The sequence below is a fragment of the Corvus hawaiiensis genome, chromosome 4 (assembly GCF_020740725.1).
Source record: "Corvus hawaiiensis isolate bCorHaw1 chromosome 4, bCorHaw1.pri.cur, whole genome shotgun sequence".
Taxonomy (NCBI): domain Eukaryota; kingdom Metazoa; phylum Chordata; class Aves; order Passeriformes; family Corvidae; genus Corvus; species Corvus hawaiiensis.
The window spans coordinates 67,657,461-67,685,280 of record NC_063216.1 but is presented as its reverse complement, the minus strand read 5'-3'; the positions used below and the strand labels follow the sequence as shown (position 1 = coordinate 67,685,280).

At 39.0% G+C, this 27,820-nt stretch overlaps 1 protein-coding gene across 2 annotated transcripts; it reads right to left on the bottom strand.

Moving 5' to 3' along the window:
• Positions 1 to 17: 17 nt before the first annotated feature.
• On the bottom strand, positions 18 to 21,419 carry NAPEPLD (N-acyl phosphatidylethanolamine phospholipase D). 2 transcript variants are annotated; one of them, XM_048301156.1, is made up of 5 exons: positions 21,112 to 21,419; positions 9,911 to 10,223; positions 3,467 to 4,113; positions 2,435 to 2,549; positions 18 to 1,137 (listed from the first exon to the last, which is right to left on the bottom strand). In XM_048301156.1, the coding sequence occupies exons 1-5, from the start codon at positions 21,327 to 21,329 to the stop codon at positions 1,009 to 1,011; spliced, it is 1,422 nt and encodes a 473-aa protein (XP_048157113.1). In that variant the 5' UTR covers positions 21,330 to 21,419; the 3' UTR covers positions 18 to 1,008. The 2 variants fall into 2 exon arrangements, with proteins under 2 accessions (XP_048157113.1, XP_048157114.1); XM_048301157.1 differs by lacking the exon at positions 21,112 to 21,419 and adding an exon at positions 20,880 to 21,039.
• Between the last annotated feature and the right edge of the window lie 6,401 nt (positions 21,420 to 27,820).

The following is a 27,820-nucleotide window of genomic DNA, read 5'->3' as shown; positions in this document are numbered from 1 at the left end:
CATGATTTGCCAATGAATTATGAAGGAGAATAACAACCCTTTTTATTGGCAACAATAGGCTTTAATTCTGTAAATTAGCAAGACAATTTGATACAGATACATTTGGCTAAGTTTTATAACACTGAACAATGTTGTAATCTCTCATTCAACTTTAAAATTATAAGGAAGCTATAACAAAAAATACCAAAGCTCTTGCTTAAGACTTTCCACTTTAAAAAAAACAAACAAAACCAAACAAAAAACAAACTTAGAAAACGGCTGAGTTAATGCAAGGACAAGCAACATGAAGGGATTTTTCCTTCCTGTGCTGCAATTGACACATTCAGACCTAACTTAAAAACATAGACAAAACAATGAAAGTGTGCAGATGCTCTGGCCAGCAGTTAGTTTTACACATCCATGATGCAATATTAAATTCTCTCTCTTTAAAAGGCACATTTCTTTGATCATTGCAAAATTCAGCTTTTGTGGTTCATTAATACATGAAAATGAAGAGTAAACCAATTTTACCACACTTGTGCTTTAACAACACAGCTGTATTGGATGACTTCACCCCCCAAAACATACATAGTGAAGCTATCAAGGTACAAGGCATAACCTGAAGACTAACAAGTGGGAGATGACAGTCTAACAATGAATAATTCAAGTTAGCCATTAATCCTAAGAATATGTTCTGTGCTGAAGTTATTATTGCTGATGCAGGTAAGATGAAAGTTTAAAAATATTTTTTTTAATTGGTGGTGTACATCAGAGTTGAAACCACAAGTTATTCCCAGACAACACTTAGTATATAAACCACTTTTAGATTACCTCTCTAAATTCATAAACAATATAACTAGCAAAATTTGTCATGACATTGGTATGCAAGCTTTAGTTCTGAAACTGACAAACCTGGCATCTACAAATCAATTCAATCTAAAAAATCCATAGTGTAAGTACATCATGTTAGTATTGTAGCATTCATTGCTAGTTCAAATCAAACAGGGCTTACAAGGAACTGACACTGTTTCAGTTTTCAAACCGGTCATTTGTGTTCAAGTTCCGTGATTCTCCGTGGCGTAAGAGAAAGAAGTCATCTTTTTTCAAGCCATATCTTTCAAGAGCTTCATTCAATTTAACCGGAGGATCCAAGTAATACTGGAAAAAATGAGAATAATATGAGGGAAAAGATACCACTGCAACATTTTTTGAGGGGGGGAAAAAAAAATTCACTGCTCTAAAAAACGGGGGGAGGAAAAGGTTATTTGTCAAACTAAAATGTTTGGGTTCATTTTAAGTTTTTAAACGATACGGACGCTGATATACAGCTGCAGAGTAACAACTAGCAAGGCTCAACTTGTCAGCCTGAACTCGGTCGTCTTCAATGCAGTAATAGATCCCTTCGGAGGAAGCGCTGCCCGCCAGCAGCCGGCGCTTTCCCTCGCTCTGTAAACCCAAGCTGTCAGCGGTCCTGTCTGAACACTCGGCTCTGTCAGGGCGGCCCCCCTCAAGTTACCGCGGTGTATTTGTTACATTTCAGAAAAGGCATCATCAGCGAGTAATCTCTTTTTTTTGTGCTGCTAAATACACAGTAACATTTGTACCGCGGGCACTAGTAACACAGTTTATTGGAAACACTGGGGACAGGAAACGTTCTATTCAAGCGTCCTATGTTCCCTCCATACTCTGCCAAGGAGGTGCACGATGAGCTGGGAGGGAGGACAGCCGGGACAGAACATTTGACAGATCAGGTGATTACACTATCAGGTGTGAATTAGGAGATAAAGTGGTGCAACTGAGGCAAAGACAAAGTTGAAAAACAGCTACCAGACAGTATCAAAGCAAATGTAGACACTTCCTATTTCACTACATTTTTAGTTGCTGTGAAGGTGTCTGGGTAACCTTCTTATTAGATTTGTGGACTTGAGGGGGTAGAGGGGAATAAAAACATTTTAAAAGATCAAAACCTCAGACTAAATCAATTTTTTTCATATCCTTTCTGGTTTTAACTTTGAATCAACTATTAAAAATAGTGCTCATATATTTACTAGATAGACGTAATTAATAAATACTGTATTGACCTACAGGCATGCAGTGCTTACTATCTCCAAGTGATGCACCACTGAGTTTGTTTTTATTACTGCATAATGTAATGCATAATACTGCATGTGTCCTCATCTGTTATGCTCCTCAGCATCTGCGTATCAGAAATCCCCCACATTTGTTTCAATAACTCTGTATTTTCTTAACCATGGAAATATTTGATGTAATTGGTTATGAAAAGCTAATCATTGTTTTGAACAGCAGTACATAGAGCAGTAACTTTTCACTCTATACAAAGTCCACATTTTAAGTTTACATTTACAGATATGTAGGTTAAACTGCACAAGCAAAGCTTCACTAATGACTGTCTAGTCCTTGGAAATCTGAACTCATGTTTAGCATTGCAATTTACCTCATTTGCTAAAGCAAAGGTCCCCCAATGAATTGCTACAGACTTCTTTGCTTGAACATCAATATGGATTCTTACTGCTTCTTCAGGGTCCACGTGCTGGTATTTCATAAACCACCTACCAAAACAAAGCATGACATTTTTGTGTCACCTAATTCAGTGCAAGATTTCTCCTTTACTTCCATTGCAAAGAACAAAAAGAAACATATGCTCACCTAATCAAAAAAATCGTAAGCATGTACACCTGGACAACATACAGAACACTGAAAATCAGGAAACTAACATACACCAACATATCCATGAAACAGCAGTTCATGTAGTGTACTCTCTTTTTGAAAGATTTTTTCTTATCTCTGTTTTCAATAGTATAAAGACATATTACTGGGGCCTTAAGGCATTAAGGCTGAAACTTTAAATCTGTCCCTGAAAAAATTTCATGCTAGCAGGACACACCAAAAAGTGTGTGCTTCGGAGATAGCCCAAGGAAACAGGGAAAACAGAAGAGAACTTGACAATTCTTGAAAGATACTGTATTTTTACCATGCTGTTTGGATTCCTATCTTCCTTTCCCAGTCCATACATGCTTTCCTTCCAGCATTACATGAGTGCTATTGTCTAAGTGTTTTCTCCAAAAGGAGCAAAGTTTGCTCTCCTGAGCAAACAGATCTTTCATACTTGATAACCAAGTCATCTTTGTCTCCAGATGAGTTGCAAAACCAGGGTAAAGACTGAAGCAAGAGAAAAATGCAGCAAATGACATACACTGGAATGGGCTGGATTAAATGATGCTGTTTCAGAAAAAAAGGCAGAATAATTCCAGATTTTTACTCAACATTTTTAAGGGAAGAAGGACTGCTGATTCATCCTTGCTGTCCTTAAGTCTGAAGAAAAAACTCTCCAAAAACATCACACATACACATACTTTTTAATAAAGTACACCTTTTGAATACAGTATAGTTTTAACTTCTGGGTGTATTTTTTGTCATCAGTATATAATTTCATTTACGTATTTTGCTCAAACTCTGGTTTTCCTACCTTGGCTCATAAGCTCCAATGGGGATGGCTGCAAGATCAAAAGGTCCAAACCTTTTACCTATTTGCTCAAAAGCAAAACAATATCCAGTATCTCCTGCAAAGAAAAACCTATTCCAAGGTCCCAAGACAGACCAGCTGCCCCAGAGAACCTTGTTATCATCTGTCACAGTCCTTTTGCACCAGTGTTGGGAAGGGGTGAAGACAAAAGTTACCGCATCATGACCAGGGACACAGTTCTCTTCCCACCAATCCAGTTCAATCACATTCTCACACCCACATCTCTGCATCCACTGCAGGAGCCCCAGAGGCACAAACCAGCGCAGCTCGCTGCCGAAGCGTTCGTTCAGACTTGCCACAGTGTTGTAGTCCAGATGATCGTAGTGGGTGTGGCTGATCAACACCGCATCTATCTTGGGGAGCTGCGCTACTGTGCACGGAGGCCCTCGGAAGCGCTTGGGACCCAACAGCTGAATAGGGGAAGCTCTCTGGCTGAAGACAGGGTCAGTAAGAAATACAAGTTCATCCATTTCCACCATAACTGTGGCATGTCCCAGCCATGTGACTCTCATACCAGCTCCTGTCTTCCCAGCCTCTTCTGGCATTTGAACAAAGTAAGGTTGTAACACTGGAAGTTCTTTATCGAGCTCCTGGCAAAAAAGAACACAGTATGCATGAGAGATTTCAGAATGTACTTGGCCATGGAACAAAAACTGCATACAAGGCACAAATCAATACAGTCAAGATTTGTACTTTGTTTATATTTTTACGCAGAGAACTGCAGCACGCACCAGATGCCTTTTTAATGTCCATTTTCCCAGCTACTTCCTCCTAATTTCATTTTAGGTTTTTGCAACATTTACACTTCTCTGTCAAGAAAGAGAAGAGAGTATCCCATCAGGCAAGGAGACCTGATAGAGTCTGGGGGCATTGCAATGAGAGCACTGCAAGGCATTAACAGCATCCCAGGAAGGGATACCTCCACCTGAAAAAGAATATGCATACACATGCACACACAGAGTGTTACTTAACAAATACTCAAGTTTAGCTTATGCAACTAAATGAGGCATCCTCTTAAGTCCTAACAGGAGTAAGTCACAGCTGAAAGAAAATGCCATGTTCCCCAGTCACACTCCACAAAAGCCCCTTAAGCCTTTATCAGGCCCTCTCTCTCTCCTCATTACATCTAGAAGCAGCACACAGAGGTTAACCTTACCTGGCTAATGTTAGCTATTACAATTCTGCCTTCCCATCCTGCCAATAATTTAATGAACATTCATAAAACAAAAGATCATTTTTAATATAAACCTTAAGGTACTTAGATATGCTTCTTCTGGTGTTTTATTGAAGCCTTTAGGGTAATTAAAGTTTAATTTTTACTGAATAAATCACTGTACTGCTCTCCATGTATGTGCAGGATGCAGTCCCATGAATGACTGGAAATCAACCTAAATCCATTCTTCTGTGTAACAAAGTTATGAAAAGGTTCTCCCATCTCCTCTCTTATTCCAGCTTGACTAGTTATGCAGTCCCTACTCGAGCATGACAGGTCAGAGAACTGATCTGGCTGAACATCAATTCAGAGGTGAAAAATATACAGATCTCATTTTGACTGGCTCAAATTTGACTCTATGTGTATCCTCAAGCTGGCACAAAGGAGGCCATGGCTGTACATTACCTACTGAAGCTCACCGCCCAACCACCATTCATTCTCTCATTTTGAACCAGAGTTATGCTCTTCACTGCAGTTTGGTGGAGGTGCTTACGCAGAAATTTTATGTTTAATAAATAAGGAACTTTCCTATTGAAAAAACCAACCAACCAAAGAGTCTTCTCAGAATTCCTGATCATGTCCAGCTTGGCCACAACACAGCTAATGCTCTCCTCCCAAACAATTCTGGTCTGAACTCCTCATGTTGCTTTAGAAGAATTTTCATGTGCTAGGGCAAATTCTAACTCCTGACATTCCTCTCCCTGGTTATCACAAATGTCCCAGCATTTCTGGTTCAAGTCAAGTTCTCCCTGCCATGGTTGCTGCTCTCATTCTCTCAGCCTAGCACAGATTAGCACTATCAGTGAATTTATACAGAGCTGACCATGTGCTCCTTTAAAAGTCCAGCTGATGCTGTGACAGTTTAGGACTAGAGAAGTTGCCTTGCTAAATAAGTCCTGACAGCTTCAGGGAAGTTACTTTCTCCACAATATTTTATTGATTTGGAAAGCATATGTTGGGAAAAACAAAGCACGCACATCTCCATCCCCCTGCAATTCTACTGTAAATAATAAAATATTCATGAAATTGCTTTTTCTGAGAGCTAATGGATAAGACACATCCACTGAAAAAGTTTCATTACTGTCTCCAGCAACAAGAAATAGATAACCTTCTATAAAGCTGAATATAAGCTTAGTACAATACAACCCCTTAGTTCATACAAGAAAAGTAGCAGTCTTAGACTGAGATAAATGGCTGCTTCTCTAAGAAAGAAGCATCATTTTCTTATCTCTATTTCATTCCAAGTACATGGGAACAACAGAAATCTGAACTACAGAAGTGTTATATTGTGACACTTCAATTAAAAAAAAAAGGTGCATAAAACTAACATAATACTCAAAAACAGAAATTAGGACATACTGACAAATTACACATTGTTAAGTCAAAAAATCAGATAATATCAAAGAAATACAACTCAGATGTGGAATTCAATAACTAACTGTCATAATGCAATTCAGGTCAGTTAGTACATTTTTTATGGAAAATATTCTTTTTGAGTAGATAGTTTTAGAGTTAGACTACAAATTTTCTCAGAACTAAATTTATTAACTAAACTTATTTTTGCTGACATTTGGGACAAGTTAGTTTTTAAAATCAGTATCATGCAATATTAATAAACAATACTAAATGGATGAGGAACTGGCCAATTGGCAGATGTGAACAATTAGTTAAGTGGGACTCAGATATATTCTACCAAGTGCTGACAGCAGACTGATGTTTCAGCTTTGCTGAACAGTGCTTAAATCGCATCACAGCCAGTTGACTGGGGGCACACAAGAAGCTGGGAGGGACACAGTTGGGAGACGTGACCTCAACTCATCAGAGAGATATCTCATACCTTACAACATTGCACTCAGCAGTAAAATCTGGGGTGAGAAGGAGGAGGTGGGGGACATTCAGAAAGAATGGCGTTTATCTTCCCAAGTAGCTGTTACATGGAATGCAGCCCTGCTTTCCTGGGGATGGCTGAACACCTGCCTGCCCATGTGAAAATAAATTTCTTAGCTGGCTTGTGCATGCAGTTTTTGCTTTACCTATTCAACTGTCTTTAGCTCAACCCAGAAGTTATCTGATTTTTGCCCTTTCAATTCCACTGGGATGCAAGCATTGGGGGGTGGAAGTGAGCAGCTGACTGGGACTTGGCTGGCTAAAGCCACAACACATCTGCACTACTAATAAAGGCTTTACAGGGATGTCATTGGGATTGTCACTATTAAGTATTTCAAGCAGTTGATTTAAAGGTAGAACTAATCACTATAAAAGGCATTTGTAAAAGTTACATAGACAGGAAGATTGATAAATAGAGAGGAGCACAGTTCGAACAACTGCCATCCTGACCTATTTAAACAAAATTCCGTGACCAACAGTTCAAGACAAACCAAGAGCACAAAGGCAATGTAACTTGTAGATCTCATACAGAGCTTGTGCTTTCCAGGTTTGTGATACACAGGCCTCTGATCCAAATCAATGATTGCTCAGAAGATGAGATCAGAAATCAGGCATGTTGAACTAATCACAGTACATCACACCAAAATATTATTTCTCAGTGCATGGGATTTGTGTTTGGGTTTTTTTTTTAGTATTTTACAAAAGCACACCAAAATCACCTGTTAAAGCAATGAGCAACACTCAGCTCATAAGATTTCAAACTAAAACACAAGTTCTAGTAGCAGTTTACTTCACAAGAAATACTTAAAACTCACGTAACAGGATAAAGCAACATAATGAATAAAATACATATCATATGGAATTTTTATCCTGCTATATTTTGCTCTGTCAGACTAACCAGAGACACATTAAAACCAGAAGAATTATAATAGATTTTTGAAATATGGCAATTATGTCAAATCAGCTACCAAGAGAAGCAAAATGCACTTAATACTGTCTTGTCTTCATTACTGAAGTAATACAAAAATTTCTCCTGCTGTGTCCCTTCCCCCCGCCCTGTTCTTCTTTCCCTCCTAATGCAAAGCAAGAAGAAACACATGACAAGCTTTGGTAAGACCAGCTGATTAGCTTAGGATTTTTGGCGCTTAGTGCATACTAGAATACCACAGGATTTTACAGAAATGAGAACAATCTAAACTGCTGATCCAACAACTAATAATTAAAGATCCTTCAACAGCCCCAAACAAAGTTATTAATAAAGCCTGTAATGAAAATACAAGAAGTCCATGCATTCTGGATAATGATATAGGCTCATTATGAAGGCATGATTATAATACATATAGCTTTTCCACAGTGAAGCACAAGCACTTATCCTGGATAATATGCTTGTTTTTACATATGCAAAGCACTTGGTACAGATAAAGTGAACCTGACCAGGATAGCAGGGCATCACCAGCCACACTCAGTGCAGAAACTGAAGTAGGAGTCTGTTCAAAGGACATGCCATCTAGCAGTGATAAATAAAGTATAGAGCCCTGAGTTTGAATTTTAAACAAGCTCAGATGCACTTCACAGGCTGATTTAAGGGTGGAACAAAACTGGGTGGAACAAGCATCAAAATGGCTGAGGACTCCACAAGTACATTTCATTGATCCCTATCTAGGTTTTTCTGTTTCTGATTTACTTCACTGAACTCCTGAATTAAGGCACTTAATTAAAAGATTTATCATGCAAACAGTAAGATTAGCCCAAAATGAATCCCAGCTGGGTCAGAGAGACAGCTTTTCAACTGCTGCCTTGTAGATTTCTTTGTGATCATCCTTTATTGTAGAGACAAACTGTAAATTAAAGGGGAATGCTGCAGTTCTGCACTCCATCAGTGCTGTATGTTCTGCACTCCATAGTACACCTCAGCATTGCCTTCGAGGGACTTCAGTCACTACCTGGGTTTCTGATTGGCACTGGGAAGATACAAAGACTGTTCCACACATACCAAGAAGGGCAGAAGTCAAAAGCAACTGAAAACGTCCAGGTGTGAATTTCATGAAAATGTGGCCAGCACGCTGTCTAGAAAGCTGTACACACTGAGGCAACGGTTGTCACCACAAGGAAGACACCAAAATTTTAAAACAGAAGTGATCCCAAGACCAACAAAAGTTTGCTGTGCTTCTAAGTCAGATTTTATTATTATTATTATTCAATACAGCCAAGATTATTTGTCCCTTAAATATCCCCAAACCTCTGACCATCATGCGTTAATGTGTAACATGGCTTTCCTGTCCATAAAACTGATAGAATTCCTTCCTTCAAAGGTAATTCAGGTAAGACAAAATTGAAAGCTCTTTACTAAATACTGGCTGTGAGATCTGTAAGCTGTGCATACCCTCCTGAATGCTTAAAAGCATTATTAACGCCTGCTTGTTAACAAATGCTGTCCTTGGTTGTGCACCCTTCAGCACAGCTTTTCTGAAGTACAGTCAACACATCAGAAGTACACTGAGAAGTAATTCTGTCAAAACTTAGTCATCTTCATTCTTCCTGTGACCATAAACATAACCCATGACTTTCCAGTATCCATTACTCTTCATGGAAAAGAAGCTTCACCTGTCTCCTTCTTTACACATAATACCTGACGATAGCATTTCACCAAGAACAAATAACAGTGTTACCCCGTAAACTGGCACTGTACTTTAAGTGTTTCAGTACAAATGTAACTAGATCAGGTTAGTTTTAACATATGCATTTTTTTCTCCTGGTGTACTGAAACAGAAAAAACAGATTTGTAAATATTTTCATAAGTAGGTGACAGAAACCTTCATGAAAAAGATGCAACATATGCATTAAATTGCAGTCTGGAAAAAAAGGGAAAATTTTAAAAATTAGATATGTCATGAAATCAGCTATTTCATGCGAGACAAATTAAGTTAATAGCATGCTTCATAAAACAACAACTGTTAAAAAGGAATGGCTGTAACTGGTTTATGACTGAGCTAGGGGGCCATTTTTGTTGTTTTTATAAATATAAACTTAGCTGTATAAATCAAAAGGTGTGGACCTAACAGAGTCAAAAATTAAAGAGGTAGAAAGTATTAATCCACCTTTTGAAAAGAATAAAATGATACTAAAATCAGAAAATGTAAGTAAGTAAGTAAGACTTAGAAAAGTAAGACTTAGAAAAGTCTCCAGAAGATGCCTAATGAGTATTAGTTAGAAACTGTCCTATTTTATTGATTAGAGCAGATGTAAAAGCAGTCTAAATCACAAAAGGAAAACATGGAAGTATTTACCTGCTTTGAGCGTGGCACGTTGCTGTTGTCTTTCTCCATGAGGGACCATTTCAAAATGTTTGATAAGGTTGGTGATTTCCACGTTGGCCATGGGTTGACAAATCTTCCGTCTTTGCCTCTCTTTGATTTAGTTACATCCTCTTCTAATCTGTAGTCCAGCCTGAAGCTTTTTCTGAAGGTCCTGGAAGAATCATTCCTCCCGGAACCTCGATCTGAATTCTGACGTTTCTTCACTGCTTCTTTAGGGTACTGGTTACATGCAGTTGAAGGCTGCTCTTCATCTGTGTTCTTATCCATAACTTTTTCAGGGGAACTAAATCAAATTTTAAATTAATCAATATTTTCTTGGACTAGCATCAACATTCATAAGACTAAATGTTCTCACGCACATTAGAAACAAGCCTGCCTTTCTTGTTTTATGATCTACTGTATTTTTTTTATCAACAAAATATGCTTTTAAAGCAGTCACTATTACACAAAAGGCTTCAAAAACATGCTGTGACTAGCAGACATGAGGGCTCTTTGTAGTTCAGGCTGAATTTTACTCCCTGGAATGCACAGCTTCAGATACTAACACTATTATCTACCAACTGCAAAAGTGAGGGGGAAGGGTTCCTTAATTTACATTTTGGAAGAATACTCATTTCTCCTGAAACTTATGACATTTAGTGCCTCATGTAATACGATCCTGCAAGTCCGTCCAAGAGACACTGGAAATATACCATACCTTAGGATTTACCTATATAGTGACTTAGTTTTGTAGTAAAAGCAGCAGTCTTGTGTAGCATTACTAACACTTTACTTATACCAACACACATGCAGGAAACTCAGAACACAAAAGATATTTGGCACTGTTTCCTATTTTGTCTAAAACATAAGTTTATTACAATCAAGGTAAATGTAACTGTTCCAAATATAATTTTGATACACATTTAACTGAACCAACTGGTGAAAGGCCACAGGAAATTGAAATATTTCAAATTAGAGCTGCAATGTTTGCTCTTAATTCCATCATGAAACATAAAAAAAGTGAGAAAATAACTGAGAAAAACTTATTTCTATGAAGTCATGATTCTGGTATATTTCTTAGAAAACTATGAACTCAGTACTCAGAGTCTCTTATTCCAAACTGCACCTAAGTGTTGCAGAGTTTACGAATATAATCTTATTATATCCAAGGTAGAAAAACCAAATACCCTGCCAAAGCAATTCAATTGAAGCTCAATGCTTCCATTTCTGTATTTACTTTTGACTGAAATGTTGAAAATAAATACACTGTTCTGTCAGCTTTAAAAAAAGTTACTGTTTTAGTGAGTGCACAACTTTCTGGCATTTACAGACTCTATCTGATAATAACTAGAAGACAACTAGTAATGAACAGACAGCACTATTTACAGCTTAGGTGCAGGAATAATTTTTAATAACAAATTTTGAAGTTTTCCCTGTGGAAAACTCTCCACCACATGTTTTGGTCTAGCTACTGTTTCACTAATTCAAATACTCAGACTTTGGCTGTACACTCAGAAGCACTGGGCCAATGTAGCCAAGCCAGTCCATGCAAACAACAGTGTCAGAGAACAGAATTAAAGCTCACAATTTTCTTAGAAATCACATAACTCACTGTGCCTCCCATAAGCTCATAATTACAGGGAAAATTAAATATATTGTTCACTGCAACATTTCAGCTAAGATATTACATACATGTAAGTGTCAGCAAACTGAACCCAAATGCATTTGCTGATGATGCTCCAATTTCAAATGCAGAGTCCATTTCTGCTACTTCAGCAGCAACTGATGACTAAACACTAAGTATGGTATCAGTTGCAAAGAATACGACAATTGATAAATATTGTGAAATTTTCTTAACAAAATAACCATTATTGTGCCATACAGGAGAGATAAAATACTAACACATCAAAATTCATTTCTAATAAAAAAGCACGAACGGCACTCAGAAGACACAGCTGACAGAACTTTTTTATACCCCGGTCACAATCTTATTTTATGTAATTCCTTTGTACTCCAGTTTCACTGCAGTTTACTGAAACCACTCCACTTACGTATTTCCTATCTAGCACTAGGATACCATATCTGCATCATAATTTAAATTTACCTGTTGATATTTCTAGGCTTTTTTTCTCTATTCCACTAAACATTTACTGGAATCAGCCTTCAATGAAACACTCAACTTGCTCTGTAGCATTTTAAGCAGATGTAAATGGTAACACAAAGAATCAGTGCCACAAAAAGACAGACAGAATACCCAAAAAATGGTATTGGATATTTTAACTGTTACTTTAACTTAATGATTGGGTTTGGGTTTTTTTTTTTTTTGCATTCCTCAAAGAGCATTTTCAATGCCAAGTCAGCTTATTAATTTAGCAAAGCACACAGACACAGCATAAAATAGCTACTCTTTCAGAAAGCATCATGAAAACAAATCACAAAAGTTTAATCAGATAGGTACTTAATTCCAGGAAATTCTTCTCTTAACATCTCAGATGTCTGATTTCTTAAATATATATAACTACTGTAATTATTGCTCCTACAAGACATTTTATATTAGAGACTGGGGTGCCTGAAGTTTTATTTTTAAGCTTCTGTTTATCTATTCATTCATCTCTAAAATAGGTGAATTCTACTTTTGCTTAAACCTTCATATAAACCTTTGATCTTATCCTGGAAGTATAAACCTCTAGGGGAAGCAGGGATCAACTATGCCGATTAAACAAAGACAATGCCAAAGCATTTAAGGCACTGCAGGTATCTATCTGTCTGCCAACATATTTTCCACATGATGCACATACATTACTTTCATTAGTATTCCATAAGCAACTGAAAGGATAAAAGAGCTCAGTGCTCACAGAATACTTTAAACCTTTTACATGCATAAGGAAGGGACACATTTACAAACAACTTAAAGTATTCCTGATGAACTGTAGATTCCTTTGAAGTATCAATCTTGCCAGATCATTTCTGTTTCATTTAAACTGATTAAACATATCCTACAATATTAATGACATAGTTGTCTTATATAGAAGAGGAAGATGATAATTTCTTGAAAGCCAGGAATCATTAGCTTAAAATAAAACTCAACCAATTACTAGTCCAAAGAGATTCTTACACTTTTGCAAAAGAAAGCATCTACAGATAAGGAGATTGGGCAGGTGTATTTTAAATAACAGAAAATACCCAATCACAAATCAGTTGATTTTTCTGCCAGCTTTCCTAAATTCTTCCCACGCAAAAATGATAGTTTGGCACTTGAAAAACTAATTTAAGCACTCAAGTGGCAGAAAAATTATGAGCTATAAAGATATGAAAATCCAACTGGAGTAGAATTGTGTTCACTTAGGAGGGGGCAGAGGGAAAGGATCACATCCCTGGTGAAAATTCATTGTTATGAAAAGTTATACAAGGAATCTTTTTCTACTTTTAAACATAAAGAAAAACTACAATTTTACTTAAAACATTAAACTGCTTTCCTGGCAAATGGAACCATCCTTCAGGATGAGATGAGTTACCTCCAGCAGAGGGCAAGTGGATTGACACTATTTGTAAGAGGGGCTCAGGAGAGAAACAAGGCAACCACCCTCTCTCTCTGTCCTTAGAGGTTCTTTGCTCTTCCAGCTGAATTCAGAAGAGGAAATGGACCAAGACATACAAACTCCTAAAGAAGACCATTGGTCATGAGAAATCCACAAGGCCAGAAAGTGTTCTGGACAGAGGGGAAGAACACCACTGGCTGATGAATAAGACAAAGTCTAATATGAATCAAAATGCAGAGCTCACATAACTGGTTTTCCAACATCAAATACTAAGGCAACCCTAGTAATCCACAAAGGAAGAGAGAAGTTGTAGGTCTGGCAAGACACGGCATGGAAAATGCATGGGATGTCTTACATCCCACTAAACTGGCTTACACCTGTAAACAGGATATAGCCCTTAGGACAACAGGTTTCGGGGAAATGGTTTATTTTAGCATTGCTTACATAACTGAAAACTTGGATATAAATATTTTGGCTGTGAGCCTTCTGTTTATTTAGGAAAATAACAAAAATTTAACTAAACATTTTAATACTCTCTGTTCCAAAAGAAGGTTGGAAAAGTATACAATACCATTACAAGAAACACTCTGTCATTATAATTTTTCTTTTTAAATGGTCTTTTAAACATAGCAGAGCTTCAAGCCAAATTACTTTAACATAGGCTTAAAATCTATTGTCTTCACCCTTTCCACCCAGTCTCCTCTAACATCTGCTGCTCCATAAATGAAATGGATGTAGTTCCCCCTACTAATCACAGAGCCATGGTACTAAGCATCAAGTCTGCCAAAACAGACTTATCCTTCTTTGCTACACAGAAATGTGGTCCTTATTTAACAAATCCATAGGCCTGAAAGTTTAAGCGTTATTATGAAGCTATGGTTTACTAGAACAGAACAACTTTTCCAAAACTTTACAATTGCCTGTTAAACATTTCATAGTTTCCCAAATACCTTTAATTTCTCTGCTTTTTTTGAAGTAAAGGGTTTGGTTCATTTTTAATCACTGTCTCTATATGTAAACTACATCCAGAGCTAGGCTGCGCTAATGATCATCTAGGAGGGACAGCACACAATTCCCAGCAAACTCACACCACTGTGGCCTGACCAAAACAAGACTCTGAAGTTTCTCCATATACAGCTACACAACTCTGAAGTTTTCTTTCATTATAGATATTTTTAATGACTGCAAAAACCATGCATTTTGGCTTGAAATAGAACAAAAAATTGTTTCAGTTAGAAGGAAAGGTATTTGCAAACGCTAGGGAGCATGTAAGTAATTGGCTCCCACAAGCTTTACTATCAAATGACTGCCAGCTAAGTTTTGGCTCTGCTTTTATTTTTCCTTCAGGTCTGAAATTGGCTGCTTTAATTAATGAACAGTTTGAGACTGGAAAATTCTGAATACATTTAAATTTTTATTGTGCAGTACTTCAAGCTGTTCCATCTTACCATTGTAGACTTACCAGAGCAAGAACCTGAGCCTTCTGTGAACTGTATACTGCTACACATCTTGAAGTTTTCTTTCACTATACATTTTTTTTTATCACTGCACAGCAGTTGCACCAGCAATTATTCCAGATGCTCTTGGTATTAGGATTTCACACAAAGATCTCTCAAGCTTGCATTAGCTGATCCATGAATACTTCTATTATTTGAATCACATTAAAAATCCCTAGCAACAACAAATGTTGCCAAAATTTTCATTCAACAGATCTGTAAGTATCCTGATTCTACACTGCCCTTGTGTACTAGTCAAGAAAGATTAATAATAGAGTTGATAACAGAAAAAGGAACAGGTCTCTTCATAAACAGCCTCATAAAATCAGAATAAATCCCTTATCATTCTTACCTAGCTTTGAGGATCAATAGTAAAACAAAGCAAAGTTTTATTTAGACATCATGGAGAAAAACAAAATTAATTACAAATAAAAAAAGAGGTGAAGCATCTACCCACGGTCATCTGTTGTTAGGCTTATTCTTAAGCATCTGTATTACTTAAGCAGCCACTACCATGAGCCAATCCATTTCTGCCCTCACTACTCCCCCAGGCTTGCCAAAACAGACACTTTTGTCCACATGGTGAATTTGTTTAAGAAACTAATCTGGCTGATAGTCATTTCTTACCTTACCATCCCTAGAGCAGCACTTAATTATCACCTGCATCACTGTGCAAACATGCAATTGTTTATACCAACAAACTGGTTAGGACAGGGAAGGGTGAGAAGAGGAATATAGTGTTGTAAACAAAAACTACTTATGCCAGCAATGGCTTAAAAAAATAACGAATTAAATACCCTCAATTTAGAATTCACTGTGTAGCTCAGTTACACATACCGCCAAGTTAGGTCCAACAATTCCTCCTACCTTTTCATTTTCAATCTACTCCCTTCCAAGGTTTCATTCACACTTAGTACTGATGATGCTGAAACTCTCCATTTACATCCTCAGACAGTAATGTTTCATATTATAACGAAGCACATTCAATAGCTACCTACCACCCACAAGGCAGCCCACTCCCGTTACTACACATTCCACCTCTATTTTGCTGGTATTTATCAGGGGAACCAAACCAACAGAAAGTTATTCATGCCTATCAGCTACACCTTTGCATGCCTCTGGATACAAATGCAAATAGGCTTTAGAGTCAGGCCCATCAGTAGTCCCTGGAGCCAATTATTTCTCAGCGCTGGGTTAAATCTTACCAGCTATGGGCACTGTATCAACTGAATAAAGACGCCTCTTCTTGGATCTGGGATAATACATAACTATTTTTCATTTGTTTCCAGGTGCTCCAGATGATTCTCCCTGTCCAATATGAGCATTCTCTAGTCCCCAAACATGTCTATGATCTGTAGATAATATGATAGAAATTTTTTGTTACATGCATATTCTGTTTAGGTTGTGATCCCTAATACAACAGTAGCTGTCCATAGGGGACACGCAGTAGGAACAGAGATGACAGACCCAGGAGCCAATTTCTTTAGCAATACATGCCTTTAAAATAAATTATTTTCCTCTCTACCCTCATCTTTTATTGCAGTCTTGAATAAAAGAACACAAAAGTTGGCATATGGCCATCACATTTAAAAGAGCAGCCTAGACTATTACTATGATTAAGAACAAGAGCAGTGTAATTCTGTGCTATTGCTGAAGCAGTCACCAAAGGGAAGCTGGAGTCAAATTTCCCTATACCAGAAAGGAAACTGCCTTCCTTTGCTCTCCCTAAACAACTAATTTCATATAACTACTTAATTTATAGGGAAGAATGCTGAAAGAACAAGAGCTGGAATCAAAGTTTTCTTACCTGCTCTGCAGGACTGAGGCTGACACACACAGAAGCAAGGCTTGTGCATTACAGCTGTGTTATGGTACACAAGACAATACCCGGGTCACAAATCAAATGCAGACAATTTTTAAATCAACAGAAAAATAAGTGCAGATAGCATATACACACAGCTGCACAGGTAAGTCATGGATTCCAACATGGATCGTCCTTCACACTTAGAATTTCAATAAAGCTTTTCCAAAAGAGCAAACATGAAACTTGTACCAACGCAGCTACAGGATTCAGAGCCCAGCTCTGGCGTTCTGGCACGAGCGGCACTTGTGTAACTATTTATGCAAACGAGTAGTTAATTAGTTTCAGTTGGTTACTGATGTGACTCCAGTTAATGACAGAGGCACACCTTGCCAGGACGGGGTTTACTGTTGGAAAAAACTGCCAAACTTTGAAGTTGAACATTTAAAAACACACTTTAACCACTCCTGTGTGCTAACACACTCTACATCTTGGAGTTTGTATTTTAAGTTACTATGCCATTGAAGCTCTTAGCACACGTTTTTCTTAACTAAAGTAAAGTTTTAAAATATTACAAGCTCACACTCCATCCTAAGGGTAAAGGTTTTCCATCTAACATCTTAATGTCAATTAGATATGACTAAACCCAAATACTATTACACGTAATGAAATTAAGGCTCCACTTGAACATGCTGTGGGACAAAACTGATTTCCTTTGTAGCATGTGGTTAGAGAGGCAATGTAAGAACTGTTTCCATAAAAATGCACAGAAATAATGTTAAAACTTTGATGTATAGGATCCACACGGCAAAGTACGATCTAAAGCTCATTTAACATCAACTCTGGCACTTTTATGTGTGCAATTGCTATCTCCACCTCATTTACTAAGCCTTTTAATTTTCTTTTTCCTCGTCTCCCCATGCCAGAAAGGAACAAACACCTATGCAAACTTCCTCTAGACTCACACCAAGAATAATCCTTTAAAACCCTATAAAACCTCAGTTGTCCAGGAAGTGCAGCAACACCCACAAACTCAATTTTATTTTTAAGTTAATAGATAGTCATAAAATTTTGTTTATATTCATATTTAAAGGCTTGTCTATTTTGATTCCCTCTTTTCAGTTCAAAGTCCAAGCACATAGGGTCCAATGTAATTTCTCTGCAACATGAAAATACTTCTCTAAATTCTTTCTAGTTCTACTTAATTTTCAGTATAAAATCAACTTCTGCTTGTCCTAACAACATTCTCTCTCTCCCTCTGTTTATGTATGTACATGCAACCTATACATATGTGGATTTTACAGAACTATTTATAACATTTGAATTCAAATTTACTGAAATCCAAGCAAATAATTTCAAGGTCAGCTAAGATAAGGAAGTGACAAGTTTTTCGTCGTTGAACTATATGTTTTTCTTGAATGCACCTGTTCAAAAGCCATCTTTCACATGAGTTAAGCCAAAAGGTCACCAGCCTTTCCAAATAATAAAAGTTTAGAATATCCAAACTTCATACTGGAAAGCCAGAAAACACATCCAATACAGCACCCTTAAAGTTCTTTAACTGAAACACACCCATTTAAGAAGAAATTCCATGGGACAGTACACCAGACACAGCAAAACATCAATACTCAAGGAAACTGGAAACATCATGATATGTAAATGTTTTTCATTACACCCTTTTTTCCTATATATAAAAGGCCTTTGATTCCATCCCCACAACTCTAGATTACGAAGTCTTCATGTACTCTAAATGAAATGCAAGGTGCTTTGGTTGTTAGTCAACAACAGAAGTGTTAATACTAGAAGTTGTGTGGTTTGGGTTTTTCTTCTTATGGAAGAGTCAAGGCATACTTCCAACACAAACATGAGCCATCTACTAATTTTCAAGGCACCATCCTAAACACATAGGTGTTTTAAGGAGACAAAATATTTAATGTAAACACACAAACACCTTGCTATTGCCACACTCTTATTATCAGAAACAGTTGAACCTCACTGAAACCTTCCCTCAAAAACCAGTCCACAGCATGAGAAAACTATTTCCAAATATTTTAAGCAATAAAACCTGTTTTCCTATCATAAGCCTTACTCACCAGGCAGTAGCACTAGCAGCTCTTACCACAGTAACAGGTCTTAGAGAAGAAGTAACTCTCGACATAAATTCTTTAACACCCAATTTTTCACTCACAAATCTTATCAAACTTTGTTTTTCACAGTTGGGGCACGATGGCAGCAGTGTTTTCACAGTGTCACTTGGCAATGCTCAGTTCTCTTTCCTGAACAGCTTTGTCAAGATTATCTGCTTGGGCACAGTTGTAGGCTATCCAAACTTGAATGATCCCTTCCTTGTACAGTTGCTAAACACCAAAATGTTACGTGCAAAGAGTATATATATAATACATAACTTTTTTCCTAGACTTTTTAAGAATATTGAAACTAAGTGCAGCATCTAGTTTATAGAAAAATCCTTTTTACTCAAATCTGCATTTAGACACGAGGCAATCAAGTGATTTTCCATGGTTCTGGCTCTGAATGTATCAGAAATAGGACTCACACTGCAACCTATAAAGTTAAAGCAATAGACTGAAAAAAATTAAAGTAAGATTTAAAGTGAGGAAAGGAGTCAGATGTGACAAAAAGCAAAACTAATTTCACTGCAGGTGTTAAGTATAAAGACACTAATTAATATGGCAGCATTTCTGTTTTTCTCATCACAGACAAAATAATTGCCTTCCTTTTTGCTAAAAAGGACTTAAAAGCCATTTCTGAATGAAGAATTAACAGTTTTGGTTCAATCTTGAGCTTATAAAGGCTGAGAAAATAGTATATTTCTCCTGGTTATTCCTCAAATCTACTTAGTTAATGCAAGTGAATAAAAAGATAATAATGGATTGTTTCCTCTTAAAAAGGCTGCATATCTCTTTTGATTTGAGACCAATCTGAAGCTGAATAACTGTTATTTATATTTGAACAGTTTGACTGTCATCCCTTACTTCCTCCTCTCCATCATAACTGAATCAAACTGGGCTTTCCAACCTCCACATATTAAAAATTCCCATTACTTCTTATAATAAGACATTTCAATTTCAGATAATTTGGGGTATTTTGAAAGCAACTGTTGCAATAATTCTTGAATTAATAAGAAAAAAAAAATCTTATTCTTGTCTTCCTCAAAATCTTACCTACAAAACAAATCAAGCTTCCTACTTTCTTAACTGATACAGCTGCTACTATGAATAAAAAAACCCTTTTCAAGGGTTTTTTGCCCGAAAACTGAAGTGATTTTCCTGTCACTATCTTTCATTTTGATGCCACTTTAGCCGGTGCAGTTTAAAAAAAAAAAAAATTAAAGAAAAAATACTTACGTACAAATAGTACTTTCCTTTACAACTAAAAACTTGCTTCATAATCGCCATTTAGTAAATGGAAAAAATCATAATCGTCACTAGAAAAAACATTTCTGCACAAGTTAATAAATTTAACTGCATGCAGTCAACACCTTCCCCAAATCCTTGCTAGAGATAATTGACGATCATTGAGATTATTTGACTGCACTAATTACATTAAATGACTTCCTTAATATCTTCCACGTCTCACTATACAATGCGAACACCCCCCCCCCCCAACTGCAATAAACATCTGTTCATGCCTCCTCTTCAAAGGAAAACATTCTCTAAGCCGCCGATACTATCAAGCGGATTTTTTTTAAGCGATTATATAACTTGTTTCTTCCCGAGCGCTGCTGCAGCATGTTTTACTGTCAATTGGTGGGAACTAAAGCCTTGCGCTGGGAGGGCGGGGGGCGAACGCAGGACTTTTTCTTCCAGGGTTTCTTTTCAGCGGTGCGAAAGGATCCCCCCGGTCCCGTCCCCGCTGGTTTTGGAGCTGCCGCCCGTCGGGGTCTGTCCTCAGCCGGGGCGGCGGGCAGGAAGCGGGGCAGGGGCACACACTGAGCGCCGTGGGCAGCCGGGCTGCGCCGGTCCTGCCCGGCCGGGAGCAGGGCTCGCCAGCCCCAAACACCTCGCCCGCCCACCCGCGAACTTTTCCGGGCGGGTGCCTGCTCCCGCTCCACCCCGCTCCCACCGCCTCCCGCAGCGGCTGCACCCGGTCTCCCCCACACTCACCGGTGGGGCCCCGGTCCCGTGTGTGTGTCTGGCGAGCCCCGCTGCCGCTCTCGGAGCAGGTGCTCCGCTAGCCCGGCCGCCAGCCGGGCTCTGACGGCGGCAGCTCGGGCAGCGCCTCCCCTCCGGACGGGCACGGGGTGGGAGCTCGGTCCGGTTCCCCTCTGCCCTCAGGAAGGCGCGGGGGCAGAGACCCCCAGCCCCGGAGTGCTGCTACCGCTGGAGCGCCGCTCACCTCCCGGGCTGCTGCTGCTGCCGCCCCTGAAGAGTCTCGTCCCCCTTCTCCTCCTCCTCCTCCTCCATGGTGCCGCTCCACCCCTTCCACGGCGGCGGCTCTGCAGGTCTCCGGTAGGAGCTGTTGAACGGCTGCGGATTTCCACCTGACCAGCTCGCCGCCGAGGGCAGCACGGCGAGCTGCAGGGAGCAGCTCCACAGTGCCCGGCGCCCCACCATAGCGAGCAGGGCTTCCGCGGCGCCCGGCCCTTCACCGTGGCGGGCACGGGCTCCCCACAGCCCGGCCCCTCACCATGGCGAGCAGAGAGCACCACAAAGTCCGGCCCCTCACCGTAGAGGGCAAGGGCTCCGCGGCGCCCGGCGCTTCACCGTGGAGCGGCGCCGTTAACAAGATGGCGGCGGGGGTCCGGGACTGAGGGATCCGGGATGTCCCGGAGCCACCGCGGGACAGTGTCGGGGTTGCCGGCACGTTCTGCCCCTGGAGGCCGGGCTGCTCGTCCGCTCTGAGGAAAGGGAAGCACTCGGTTGTGCTCCTGACCGCCTCCGATGGGAAGTAAACGCTCCCCGCAGTCCCCTTTGGGAGCACGAGCATGCTCCGACCGCCAGGTGCTGCGGTGAAAAGTTTCCTGGGCTCGGTTTTCTCAGCAGCCCGGGGTAGTGTCGCCATCCCCGGGGGTACCGGCACTCACGGGAGATGCGGTGTCCGGGCGAGGCCACCCTCTCTCAGTACAGCCCGCCTCGCAGGCACCTGTATCCCCACGGCCTTGGGAAGGTAAAACTCGCGTCCAAGTCGCTTCACGTGGTGGGTTACAACCATCCCCTCACTCCCCGCTCACGTCTGTCAGAAGTTTGTAGGCAGTTCAAAACGATGGGCTGAGAAGTGAGGCATTTTGAGGCACCCAACCCAGAGGAATTGGGTTCTCAGAAATGTGTATTTTAAAAATACTTCTTTACCTCCTTAGGGACAATGGATGGCAAAGAACAAAGCTATGTGTGATACGAAAAACGCCCCATATTATATAGCAGCCATATGAAATCTAAGACTATCTGGAGCTCTGATAACATGTTTATGTACATTTTATCTTGAAGCTTGGGACTGGATGTATCATTGGTGAAGAAATCATACCTATTTCAAGGCCAAAATTCTCAAGGCACGCCTTGGGAGACTAGAAATATGGGCCTTACTCTTTTGTTATCTGTCATTCTCTTAGTTTCCTTAAGGTAAGGGAATGATAAAACTATCAAGCTGCCTTGTTCTGTATGAGTTATCTGTTTTCTATGTTCTGTACATACCGATACAGATATGTATTGGTTGCTTATGGTCAGGCAGATTTGCTGACCTTTGCCAGTGGAAATTCCTAATTTATTTCTTACTTCTGGCCTTTCTCACCTGATATTTCCTGATCATTTCATCTACCACTATGTCTGATGCTAAGCCAGCCTTGTAGCAGCAATGACTTTTACTCATAATTATTAAACACAAATCTATATTGCCTGAAGTTATTTCTACTACTATTTTATAGAGTCTAAGACCTACTAAATGACTTAGATAATAAAGCTATTCTGATCAATGACCATTAACAGTAATAATTAGTGCTTATGTATAGAAACCTGTGTAAGCCACTAGTAAGTGCCTGCAGGCTAGTAGTAGCTGATTGCCAGCAGTTGCAAATTTGGGGTGCTCATCCTACACTTCAATTGAGTATCTCCTAGTAGGCAGCCCTAGCTCCACATGTGGTGTGAAAATAGTTTGTATATCACCAGTGCTGCAAAAGCCAAAGCTTGGGAGGCTCTGCTTTAGTAAATGCATTTTGTCTGTACTACAAATAGAGATGTCAACGGTTGGAGGCTGGAAGTAATGACACCTGGTATCTGTGGTGCATGCGGCTTTCAATTTGAAAGGAAACATGCCTGGTGAAGAATGATATGGTTGTTCAATTTCTGACACTGCTAGAAGTCTGTATCAGTGTATTACCAACTGTGCCACGCCAGCATGCACAGCATGAGAAAATTCTATTCCAGAGGTGCTGTTCAACAGAACCAGGATTTTAAACTAGTTTCCTATTTTCAGTATTCCCAGGAGCCAACTGAGATGTCACACTACTCCTGCTTCTTTGGTGAGTTTTGATTTTTCAATGTCTTGTGCACACAAACACATCTAAACTGAGGAAAAGTCCCAAGGGAATATCTGTGCTCAACTAGTTGTGTAAACCCAGAATAGTGATCTTTCTGACTCTTAATACTCCCCAGACATGCTAAGAGGACTGATGTTAGGATCCTGCAGGAGTTGGAAGTCAGAAGTTATTAACAGATGGGAAGGTTCCAGCCATCTGTGCATGAGGTAAGAGTTTTTGCTTGGCACCTAGTCTTAAGAAGAGAAGATGTAATAATTTTATTTCCATCAGTGGCATGCAGTCCTGATTAGTCAGGCACCTTTACTACTCAGACTGACCCTATATGTTATCCTCTATATATGCAAGTAAAAAAGTTATGGGAGCTTCTTTTTACTCCATAGAGGCACAAATACTGAGGGATAGCAAAGTGGGATTATTTAGGAGTCAGTGTAATTTTTTTTCCTCACAGTGAAATTTAACAGCTGAAACAGAACAATTTTTTATTGAAATTTTTGGGGTATACCATTTCATTAACTACTTGGAAGGATAATTTCCTTAAACTAGCTTAATTTGCTTCATGCAACAACCTGTATCTTAATTAGAAGCACATGGTTAGTGTTTCATGAATTGTATCTGCAGTGCTGTCTTTCTTTTGGAGATAGTGCATTAATCATGGGCAGGACAGCTTGACTAACTTGATTATAAAATTTCTCTTGATGAAAGGTTTAACCTTCTCCACAACTGAAGTTTATCAGTATTTTGTTTAGATCTCTCAAGTGTAGTGTTAATGTCTTTTTCACGAAGTCTAATTTAGTTGGTTGACATAAGCTGTGTCAAAGCAAGATACTCATTGTCTTGGCAAGTAACTGAAGCACAATGTAAAGCAAGAAAAAAATAGAAATTCTCATAGTTAAAATTTTATAGCTTTATAACTGAACTGTCTGAACTTGATTGAAAATCCTCCTAGATGACAAAGTAAAAATGTTGTACCATATCTCACTCCATACTAGAATAGCGAGTCATAGTCTGAAGTCCCTTTTGGCTGAGGTTGGCTATATACTAGGCAATGTTTATTGTTATAGTGCAGTTTATTGCAGAAAAAACCTACACTTGCTGGAACAGTTTGTGCTGGATAGCTGAGTGAAATAAACTATCCTGGAAAAAAAATTTCATCACTCTAATACTGGCAATACTGGAATTTTTACTGGCATAGAAATTTAGCACCAAAAGAAATTCTACTAGGCTAGTAAAAGCTTCTCTGGCAAAGCTGGCCCAGATTGGACATAACCAGAAAGCCTAACCTTGCCCTTCTAATTACAGTGTGCTGCAGTAACCACCCTTATGGTATCCACCCTCTTTAGGAGAGAACTTGAGGGAGAAAAGTTACTTGGCACCTGTTGCAGGCAGAGGCAAGCAGTTTCAAATCATGTAGGATGTTAAGTTAGCCAGTGAAAGAGGGTTACACAACCAGCTCATATATATATACGTACATACATACACATATAGGTACAAAATGCTTCACAATAATGTTCAATCAAAACATTAAATTGATATATGTACAAAATTTATATATAATAGATATATAATAATTAAATTACTGTAAATACTATGTTTACCATTACAAATCCAAATCTCTTACATGATAAAGAATTTGACAATTTTGGGGACTATAGAGAAGGAACTTATGAGGTATAGTTAATGCTCAAAAGCACATTTTGCTTTGTTTTATGTGAAATACTCTCTGATGCCTTGCTAGCATATTTTAACTTCTACTTAGGGAACAAAACTAGGAAAGATAACAAACTGGAACTATAACAGAGACATTTACTCTGTGTTAAACCAGTAACGGGCCAAGAACATTCTCCAGCCCTGACACTAAATTCTCCAATGCCTGTATTTTCCTACAGATAAACCTTCCTAGGCCTGAAGAGCATGTGGTTGTATCAGAATTACTGTTGAAAGTCTTACCAGGTCTATGCTAATCCCTAAAGATGCTTGGGCACTATGTGGGAGAATGCTATTCAGCAAAACTCGGGTAGAAACCTTGCTAGTGATTTAATGCTTATTAAAGTGCAGTAATGTCCACCATATGTTGTAGTTTACTGGAATGCATCTAGCCTTAGACAACATCTGATTTTGAGATTTAACCTTGTATCTCAGAGGAAATTAAAGTTTTTAGGTTTGTTTCCAAAATTGGTAAAGCTTGGCAGTGTTATTGTGAACAAGCACTACCGTGAGATGATGCTGTTATAGCCAGTAGCTGATAATGTATTGTTATTGCATAGCATTTTGCAAAATTGCTATCATTAAAATTGACTTAGGAAGTTCAATCATAGTGTTTAAAAGGCTGCATCAGATCCAGATTCCTTTGTGAGTGGCACTGTTTAGAAAGAAAAATCCTTGCTTTTTTGCAATTGAATTTGTAATTGAGCACAAGGTAGGGTAACATGTTTAGTAAACAGGAAAAAATTCTGGATTTACAAAGGAGAAAAAAATAAGAATATGCGGGATAGCTCCTAACACAGGTTGATATGACTGTCTTGATTTTCAGTTGGGAATTAGAAATTATAGAACATTGTGCTGTTTTCATTGCAGGCAAGATAATGACAAACTGTTTCTTTGTGTCTAAATGCGTTCTGGAAAAGTGTACCTCTGTAATTTCAGACTGATACTAAAATGGATTGAGTTTGTGAACTATCCTTTGTTTAAGGGAGTGTTTCTCATGCATAGTGCCATGGCTTGAATGTTGGCAATTGTGAAGGTCTTAACTGTACCCTGTAGTTTTAATTTTTTATATGACCAGGTCATTGTCTGAATATGTAATGATCCTTATTCTCATGCCATTTATATGTGTGGCTTCATTTTTTTTGTGGCTCTAAGAAGTATTTGGCTCTACCTCTGTGCTTTTATTCGCCACAGAGCAAATAGGTTACTCTGAGACAGAAACACATCATCTGGCAACCCTGGCACTGGGTCTTAATGGGTCTTAAAGATGGTCTGGCTGCCTTCATGGCTGTGAACAGTGCCTTTCGACAGAGTCTCCTGCAATAGGGGGGTTGGGGGGAGGGTGGGAAATTCATCCTGTCAAGACAGCGCTTCCTTGTATATTTGGAGTACAGTTGGGATGAAAAGTGAGAGGGCTACTGGCACTGGCAGCACTACAAAGTCCTCTGAGACAGACAAGATGCAAATGTGTAGCAAGGGAAGGAGGCATGGTATGAGAGTATGGAAGAATGTACTCTTAGGGACTTCATGGTGGACATACTGGAGCTGTCCCAGGCTCTGTACATCTGCAGGTGTATCTAGACTGCCTCAAGGGGATGCTCATAGGGTGCACAGGCCTGAATTCTCACCAGCAGTGTCCCAAATAGGTTGATCTCCAGATGATTTTGAAGGTGCATCAATACAGTGATGAACTGATCATGGAAGTGACAGGTCAGTTCAACCATTTATTCTATATGCTTACTCATATACTTTCAGAGCACATGTGGAAAGGCAAAGCCACATAGAAATCTAAAATCATATAGAAAGAATGAAATTAACCAAGCTTGGTGTCCTCTTCATTTCTATTTACTGCTCTCTAGTCTCACCCTCTCAGTGCAATAATCCAAGCCCACTTCTTCCCATGCCTTCCATCTGTTTTGGCAAGAGACAGCGAGTGCTGTGGTTAGTCCAGTTAGTCATATGTGCAAGCAGACTGGCCAGCCAGTGCACCTGCCCACTGCCAATTGGCTTGTGCTCAGATAATACATGCTGCTGTGTTCTGCCTACTTTTCCCATACTCATGGAACTAATTTGAGTCTCCTTCCTATATCCAGATACTGGTGTTAAAGAAATTTATAGGAACTTAATTACTTTGGGCTGTATTAGGCTTACTTCAGGTGTATACTATTACCCCTGCTCTTTCTATTATGAGTAAGTAAGGATTTACAATATTTAAGCAATAATAAGGAACTAGTACTATTTACATGCTCCATGGTCTTGGTCCCTTGACTGACCAGAACAGATGCCTTTGGAGCACCATTATATTCCACCAAATACAGATTTCTGATGTTTACTGTCTATGAAAACCAGGCCGCAGGAAAAAAGACAAATGCACATCCAGGTTTCTTCACAGCATGAACTGGGATGCAGGTGGGTTGTCCACCTTTACTAAGAAAACTGGGAATTCTCTAAGATTTCATAATCCACCTAATCCATCCATCCATCCATCCATCCATCCATCCATCCTTATCTTTCTTTCCTTCTTTCATGTATTATTGAAATTGGCCAATAAGTTTGAGAGAAAGGCACAGAGCATGATTTCACAAGAAAAAGGGCTAAAATCAGATGGTGATGGTATTGTAACTGAGACATTATGGATAATTTAAAATGAATTAGGGTTTATATTACAATGAAAAATACATTGTGAAAGGGAAAAACAAGAAAAAATAATTATTTTTTAAGTCATATAAAGTTAAGGGAAATAATCATAAATAAGGAAGAAATTGTGTAACAATGAGGTAAGTCAGCTTCCTTGTGATTGCTTGTAGATATTCAGAAATGATGACCATCCTTTTCCTTGTTTCCATAAAACATTTTTTTATCTTTATTGTA